Below are 9,383 nucleotides of genomic sequence, written 5' to 3' on the forward strand. Positions count from 1 at the left end.
CAGAACAAGCACTTGCACACAGGACATCAGAAGCTGTTGAATATTTTTGAGCGCTACAAATGAGACGATGAGATTTTTCACAGTAAGGTATCCTTGGTTTTTTTCCTAGAGGAAGTAGATTGGTTTTACCCGGAGATCTAAATTTTCCATTTGAAAATGGCAGACAAGTACAAGCACATGGTTTATAGCATGGCTTCCCATTTCTGCAGATGCTAAAACATTTTCCTGATCCCATGCCATATGGAGCTGGTGAGCAGACCATTGTTTCGTATTTTGCACATTTGGTCGGGATCGGTCTAAAGGAACGGACTGGATAGATACGAAGAGGGCGTGGCACTCTGTGGATCGGGATCGGCCTGATTCCTACCCCTCTACCCTGAAACAAAATGTTAATTAGAATAAAAAGCATTCATTTGACACTAAGAAAAAAGCAATATTCACACTGTTTAAGAGCAAAATGACATACATTTTTAATTAACTGTTTCCCGTCTATTTTATTTTTCATTTAGCAATCCTGTGCACTTTGCTATACATGTAGATATGGAACAAAAATGCACTAAACTAAAATGAAATGCTTTTTTAAAATAGCTCTTTTAATTGACCTCGGAAAGTCATATCTACATCAAAATGTTATACCAGATAATTCAAAATGTTAATAATCAGCAAACAATGATGATAATAATATGTCAATAGTAAAGACAATAATATATTACTGTTTTGATTATCAACTATGCAAATATGTTCCAGAAATTATTATAATTGTTCCTCTTGTCTGGTAACTTTTTTTCTACCCTGTATCCACTGTTTATGATTATAAACAAACCACCTACTTTTGGAAATTGTTAGTTTTATTTGTTTTTGTGTCTGTTTGTTTTAGTTACGAAACATTAAATTAAATCTTACTCACTCCTTTTCGAAGGTATTGATCTCCCTTTCTATATCCATGTTGAAATCGAGGCAGTAACCTTTGAATATGATTATTCCTTCCAAAGAATTGCCCCATGGATCTCACATAGGGTCTACGCAGAGGATACCCGCGGTGGCCCATTCTGTATCCTCGGTATTTGTCGAAATACTGCCTATATATCGATTTAGTAATAGGTCGTATTCTATAATTAGAATAACCCGACACCAAAATCACAGACAGGACTAATAGCACAAAAATCCTCACTTCCATGGCCATTTTTACGAATGTCCGCTCTGTCCACCGACTCCCGCCAAATGCGTCCGATCTATCGGGGTCCTGACGGTTTTATAGTCTGACCCCTTTAGTTGCTGACCCAATGCGAACATTGCTATTGAGTAATGGTCACGTTCGACTCGCTATTCTATACACCTTTCAACAAATAGAAACTACAGGCACCACACGATTAGTAAATAATTTGATAATATGTACGAGAAAATATATAAGCGAACTTTTAAAGTTTTGAAAATACCCATTGCTGACTTACATCTTGTGTATACGTACAAACATTTATAATGGCGAAAAATCAAATAGATAAATTAATGTACTAGATGAATGAATGAATAAGAAAATAAATAAATAAATAACAATAGATAGACAAATAAGTAAATTAACAAATAAATCATGAACATAGGTAAATAGATAAATAATAAATACATGTTAATAAATAGAATAAAATAAAAAAATAAAGTAAAAGATAAAATAAAGTAATTAAATAAATAAATACTTATCAAATGATTTTATTAAATCAAAATTAGTCTTGCTTATCAATTAACTTAAAACAAAACATATATATTTTCCAAGCGCTATTGATAATCAAGATAAATGTCAGAGTATAACAGACAAGTCAAAAGAAAATTGATCAAACACTGACAAACAGAAATATAAAATAAATTCTTGTTTGAGCATACCCCCTCCCCCTACACATTGCATTTGATTTTATTCTAGGATATTTGACATATTATGGGTTCTTAACGCTACCAGTGTCTGTAGGAAATGTAACCTATGCGTCATAAACCATTTTTGATCTCTACACATACGCTACGATGGACGTGTACACATTTATATTCAATAATGTAACAGTCTTCATGTGTATGATTCATCACTGATACGCAATGGTATTGTTTGACATAAAGTTAAAGGACTTCCGGTGTGTATTTTTTTTACCACTTCCGCCATAAAGTGACTTAATCATATATGTAATTCATTAGATATATTTGATACTATGACATTTTGGTTTATCTATTAAAAAATTGTCGATGTTGACATTTTGGCAGGAGAACGAAAGTAAAATCAAATTTAATTCTTCAATCATAAAGTGTCTATAGATAGCAATTTTTTTTTTGCAAGGAAGATAGAAAAGTAATGAAAAGTGTAATTCATAACTGAGTGGCGTGAAAAAAAACCCCGATGTTTTATAACGAAAATAAAACGATCCCCAGAATAAAAGGGCATTAATATTGCTGAACAATATAATATTCGGTGCTATATAATTACCGCAGAAGACAGATGTGTGTAAACTTTAGAGGCGTAGTGATCGCATTGCGTGATACGACCTACATCTATATATACTATAAAACGGGCAGTGTCAACAGCTCTTATCGATGGTTTTTCATTCCGAATTTTCTTTTATTTTCTACTCATTGAGGGACTTGCAACTATTAATTTCATAAATTTATATATATATCATAAACATGTATTATGCCTTTCAAATCAAGTTTAGAAATATACTATTGCATTTTAAATCAGCAACCTGTGCAGATATTTCTATTAATCATAATTTTTTTTTTCCATACTGATTATTTTAAGGTGATATTTGACATGTTTGACGTGAAGATTTTATTTATAAAATTAATATGAATTTCGATTTCATTTGTACACGTAAAATCATATAATGTTAACGTTTAAACACATAAATGTTAGTTGCTGTTAAGCATTCCAATGTCAAACAAAACTGAAAAGAAATTAAAGTAAAACAAAAAACGACCTTGTACAAATCCTTATTAGAGATAAGATTTTATGATTGTATAGAGAGTTGTTGTTTATTATTTTGTAGGGGATCTACCTAAAGATCCCTGGAAAATTAGCATGTACACGCACATAACAACGTTTATTGTAAGGAAAGGGGGTGTTTGTCAAAAAAAGGACACATACATGTAACCTTGAAAAAAAAAATGAATAAAAATAAATCTGAAAAAAAAATAGATATTAAAATAATTAAATAAAGAAAATGAATATATATATAAATAAATGAATAAAGAAAGAAAGAAAGAAGGTAAGAAAATTCCTAAAATTGAAAAGAAGTACGCCATTGCAAAAATAACATTTTTGATAATCTTACATAAACATAAGCTAATTGCTACAGAAGTATAGGAAGTAAGGTTAGCAACCAGCTTCCACATATAACGAGCAAATTTAAAACAAAACATTGCTCTCGATAAAAATAGGTGAGGGCCCTCCTCAACAACACTTCATCATTACTTAGTGTCTGTTTAATGATTTTTTTTTTAATTTATTGATGCATAATGTTAAATGTCAGTTATATAGAAAGAAATGGGTTTGATTAACTGCACATTTCTCACATTAATAAAAACATAAATATGTAGACTATACTATTAATAGTTTTAGTGATTTTTAAAAGTCAAATTGTATACTACAGTTATATCATTCTGGTAAGTTTGAGGACAGATGTTTCATGATTAATGTTGCTTTAACAATAAAAAGTGTCTTGACTTATATATTGCCTCATACAAAAGTCACTCCAGTGTCTAAATATAGCAAATAAAATACAATGAACCAAAACAAATAAAACCAATAAATTAGACAAATAAATAAAAAGGACATTCAACAAGCTGTTCAATTAGTAAACAAGTTAATTGAAATGAATAAGCATGGTTTATATCCAGTTCCAATGACAACATTAACTACATATAGTAGTGATAGGAATATAGCTAGTGTAACCAATTAACTTCAGGGATTTATTGTCCTCTAATGAATATGTATGATCCTTATTGTAATGACAAATTACTTATATCCGTCAACATAAAAATATGTTACGGTACAGTACAGCCGCTTGGCCAGTTTCGAATTTTGACCAGTTCCAAATGATTATTAATTTAAGAGCTAATAATTAATAAATTCAAAGGTGTAAAAATAAATTGATACCTTTTTATGAGTGTTTGAATTATGTGCTTCGATTTGATTTTGACTTTTTGCTGTCACGGTTTCGTTATCGTACTTGAAACAGTCGATTTGCTTTTTACAATGCAACAAATCTGAATCACCGCCACGTGTGAGCCTGCAGAAAAACTTTGTAGCGTCGTGAATTTTTCACATAAACAATATTCCAGGTATCAAAAGAAAGTTTGATATGTACTCTAATAAATGCTAAAAACTTGTTTAAATTAAATGTTTAGAACACTGGAAATATGGGAATATTTTGTGTGTTGTCATTTTACTAGTTCCGAATATCCATTATAAACACTATTATAAATTCATTCTTCGTGGTTTTCTTTATTGTAAATGTGACTTATTATACCAACCGCTATTAAACTTATTATACAACCAAAAGCAGGGGGAAGGGGTATATAGTGATGGGATGTTTGTCCATCCATCTCTCTGTACATCCGTCTAGCTGTCTGTACGTCTGTCCGTCTGATACTCTTTAGGGTACCTATTTATTATCCGCACTTCCTCTGTACCACTGAATGAAATTTAATGGAGGCTTCACAAAAATTAATGAGGCTTTTACAGAATCTTTGTTAAATAATTCCAAAGTGCATCTTCTATTTTATTTTTTGATCCGATACATAATGTGGCTCCCTTAACAAATCATGGATACTGCTTTTTCTTCTTATATTAAATGGTATATCCTTTTCTTATTCGCAATTCCTCCTTAATCACTGAATAAGATTTAATGATACTTTGAGAGATTATTTGTTACATAATGCCATTATGTCCTCTTATTTTACTTTTTGATTGGACACTATTTTCAGGTCTCCCAGAGAAAGTATATGGACTCTGTCATAATAATCACATAGGAGACGTGGGGAATCATTAAAGTGAGCTCAATACTCACAATACAATTAATCTCTTTTTATCCTTTGGAAATACAAATAACTTATTGGTGAGCAATTAATTTAACTTTTCTTAAGCTTGCCAAAGGATATTGTGTGGGACGTATATTTTTTTTAATTTAGGGTTGAATTGAATGGAAACCTGCGGCCAAAGCCTGTCGTGACACAGAGTCTCGGTTTTATGTCTCATTTGAAGGACCCTCAGCGTTTAGTGTGCCGAGCGCATGTCGAAGAAACAGTTGCCACCATTTTTTTTTTATCAACGTAGGAAAGTCGCAGCCGAGATTCGAACTCACGACCTCCAGATCACGAAGCGAGAGCTGTATGGACTTCGCTGCGTGAACGGTAAATCGAGAACAAAAAAAAAGTATGTGTCAAGGTATCTCAGTATAGTAAGAGCGTTTTAAATTTACTTTTTCAACATGCTTCGTTTTCCAATTAGAAGATTTGTATGTTAAAATGTTTGATAAAATCATGCACTCATTTAAAAGTTGACTTTAATTTGCACTTGTAACGTTAGTGGTTGACATTTGACGTTATAATTAAATTTCAGGGTACAGAATGAGATGAAATGAAATTCTGAATGTGGTGAAGACAATTAACAATAATAAATCTCCAGGACCTGATATTGTTATAAACGAGTATATTAAGTCATCTATTAACGTTATGGTGTCATTGTATGTAAAATTGTTTAATCTAGTATTTGATACAGGTATTGTCCCAGAGGCATGGTTAGCTGGAAATATAAAACCAATCTATAAGAAAAAAAGGTAGTTATACTGATCCACAAAACTATCGTCCTATAACGTTGTTAAGTTGTCTTGGGAAAGTTTTTACATCTGTATTGTGTAGAAGAATGCAGATAGTATTGACCTTATTAAGGAAAACCAGAGCAATCTTCTAATGTAGTATTTACTTACAATAATAATGAGATTGAAATTGTAAAAGAATAAACATATTTAGGAGTGTTTTTTTCAAGAACTGAATCATTTTATAGTACAAGAAAATAAACTGTGCAAAGAGCAAGCAGAGTTATGTAATAACATAATAAAAGAAGCACGAGAATTCAATTTGTCCATTGATTGTCAAATTGATATGTTTGATAAAATGGTTATCCCTATCCTTCTTTATGGTTGCGAGATATGGGAATTTGAAAATGTAAACAGTATTGAGAAACTTCAATTAAAATTTTATAAACTTATACTTAATAATAATAATAATAATACTTTATTTAAGAAGGTAGCCTGATTAATGCACGCACTATTCTTCCCCGAGGCCTTCTGTAGACAAAAATCAATATACATACACTGTAAAAAATAAGTGTTTTATAAATAAACACCATATTGCAACAAATAATAAACACTTTAACACGTTTAGAATTTAATCACCTCAAGAAGTGTTTAAGAAATAAACATGTTAGAACACATGAGGTTTAATATTCAAAACTTCAAAAACACAAAATGTTTAAAGATTAAACACTGAATAAACACTAACAGTTTACTACATAAACACCGTGAGTGTTTAAAATTTAAACATTTCATGTTTAATAATTAAACGTGCTCAACCCAAACACTTAAACATGTTTATTCGATGCAACAGATAATAATCACTTAAACATGTTTAAAGGTAAATTTTTAAACACTTCAACGTGTTTATTTTACATAAATTTTAAATAAATACAAAAACGTGTTTATAAGTTTTCGACATTTTTATTTGAAACGAATATAAATCAGTACAAAACACACTGTGGTTGATAATGAATATGTTGTACATTAAGCTTTTTTAAATTAATAATTGATTTAATGTTGATTGAGGGTTCAAACTTTATTAACAACTGAAACATTAAATAACACATTTACCAAACACATGGATACATTATTCAATTTTAGTGGAAAAAATAGAATTCTCAAAATAAACTAGCATGAACATGTAAACCCTGCATCTTTAAACTAAACTCCAATAAATTGGTGTCGGGAGGGGTGGGGGTCTTTGAAATATAAAAAAGTACATTATCGCTTAATAAAATAAAATGTTTTTCATCAGTAAAATTAAAATCATTTTTTTAAAAAGGCTAGATCATCCTTTACATCTTTTTTAATAAATAAAACAAGCAAAATGATGAATAAATATGATACAAAAAACTGAAAATTATATTTGTTGTCTGGGTGCAGCATGTATAATATGTACTTGTATTACACTAATAAATCTAGTTGTAAATGTTACAAGTTTATACTTTCACAAATATTCAGAGTTTTAACCAAATAAAGAAATTTTTCCAGTTTTGAATTGTAAAGGACCAATTCTTGCTACTAAACAAGAGATGCCGGGGTATCACTCACTCAATATCCATATCATATTCTAACCGAGTTAAACAGTCTAGCTCCTCTGGTTGCGGGTAAAATTCAGGTTCTTCTACAACCGTTACGGATGATGATCTCCAGTTTTCCATTCTCCAAAATTGTATTCACCCCAAGTAGTTCTACCTCATATCCTGAAAGATGGATGAAAAAATATTCACTATGCAAATTCAGATAATTATCTGTGAAAGAATACATAAAGATCGAAAAAAAAATTGTTATTGTTCACGCCAATTTTAATTATATTATACATACTGAGAAACAAGTTTGGAATAAAAATCTGCAATTCAAATACCTGTAAATCATACATGTATAAGCGTACAGTCTGTACACTTAAAAAATAAAAGTTCATGTACCTGTAGGAGCTTCCCAACGGCAAAAATTAAGAAAATGGGGGTGGGGGGGGGCTACCTTGTCCCAAGGCATATTCTATCATGTATCACACTCCCTCAAAAAAAGTAAAGTTTCCTTAAAGAATACATGTATGTGCACGGTTCTGGAGATGAAATTATTGTTGGTAGATGCGCTAGCTGCAGATCTGTAGCGTAATAGTTTTATGTATTAGTTATGGTCAAAGGCAAATACATAAAAACCATAACTCTACAGATCTGCAGCTAGTACATGTGCGAGTGTGGTATTGTTGCATGTTAAGGAGCATAAATATTAGCAAGAGTAGGTACCTAATTGGATTATTTTCATTTATGAGGAACAAATGGTGTGTGTGTGTGTGGGGGGGGGGGGGGGCTTTTTCTTTTAAGACTCACCTCTCATGGTTAAGTATGATCTTTATTTAAATCCCTTTCCTTTATCAAGTAATGTTTGCTTCTCAGGAGTCACAGTAACAGATGAATGTCCCTGCAAAGTTTAAAATTAGATATCAAGACTACATAAGCATTTAATTTTTCTACCTCTGCGCATGGCCAGATTGCACTCAGACGATTACTAACTATAGGAAACAATCCTGCATTTCATAAATGAAAAGCATTTTAGATCTCTCATGTATTCAACATTCTTTTTTGAAAGATTTTACGTAAAGAAATGTATAAATATACCTCCTATTTCCTTGCTAGATATGGTGCTTCTTGCCAGTATGTGCGTGATTCTGCATCTTCTGCGTTCAAATGGCATGTTATGACATAATCAACTGCGTCATTTTCTATCATAACGTATTAAACACTGGTGTTTAATTTGCAATTTCTATATAAATGCCATGTGTTTAATTTATAAATATATATGATTAAGAAATGAACACTCGTGTTAAACACCGGCGATTAAAATATCGATACAATTATAGAAAATATCATAATATTTGTTTCTATTTCCTCTTTAACAGTTTCTGAGAATTTTGAAATTTTGGCACAAAATTACTACCAATTAATGTTAATTGTGAATGCGTTTGGTATGATCTAAAGTCAACATATTGCCTTGCTATTCGTATTTTTTTCTGTGTCGATAAATATTAGCATCTATTTGTGTATACAAAATAGATGCCTTTATTTTACGAGAAAAGTATATTTGAAGGGACCTATAAACTAGCTTATAGGTCCCAAGTATTTGTTATTTGAACGTTGGCTTTTAAGGGTCGGGTTCGGTTGACACATCAAGTGTAGTATATAAAAGGTCGGGTTTGTTCTTCACATTCCTTTCTCCTGAACTTTTCGATGATTGATTGTATATTGTTTAACGTCTCTCTCGAGAATTTTTCACTCATATGGAGACGTCACCGTATGCCGGTGAAGGGCTTCAAATTTTGACCTTTACTCGGCACTCAGGGCCATTGAGCAGTGAGGGATCTTTATCGTGCCAACACCTGCTGCTGACACGGGGCCTCGGTTTTTAAGGTCTCATCCGAAGGACCCGCAACTTTCACTTCAAAGTGCCGAGCGCATGGCGAAGGAACAGTTGCTACCCATTTTTTATCGACTTAGGTCAGTCGCAGCCGAGATACGAACTCACGACCTCCCGTTCACGAAGCGAGCGCTCTAC

At 31.8% G+C, this 9,383-nt stretch overlaps 1 protein-coding gene across 1 annotated transcript; it reads right to left on the bottom strand.

Moving 5' to 3' along the window:
• Window positions 1-12: 12 nt before the first annotated feature.
• Window positions 13-1,276, bottom strand: LOC134228804 (uncharacterized; the record flags this gene model as incomplete). Its single annotated transcript, XM_062710501.1, has 2 exons — window positions 908-1,276; window positions 13-376 (listed from the first exon to the last, which is right to left on the bottom strand). Coding segments are annotated over exons 1-2 (640 nt in total), but the record flags the coding sequence as incomplete, so codon positions are not given.
• Window positions 1,277-9,383: the final 8,107 nt, after the last annotated feature.

The sequence above is a fragment of the Saccostrea cucullata genome, unplaced genomic scaffold (genome assembly GCF_032062105.1).
Source record: "Saccostrea cucullata isolate Sc308-1 unplaced genomic scaffold, CSIRO_AGI_Scuc_v1 ctg14631, whole genome shotgun sequence".
Lineage (NCBI taxonomy): Eukaryota > Metazoa > Mollusca > Bivalvia > Ostreida > Ostreidae > Saccostrea > Saccostrea cuccullata.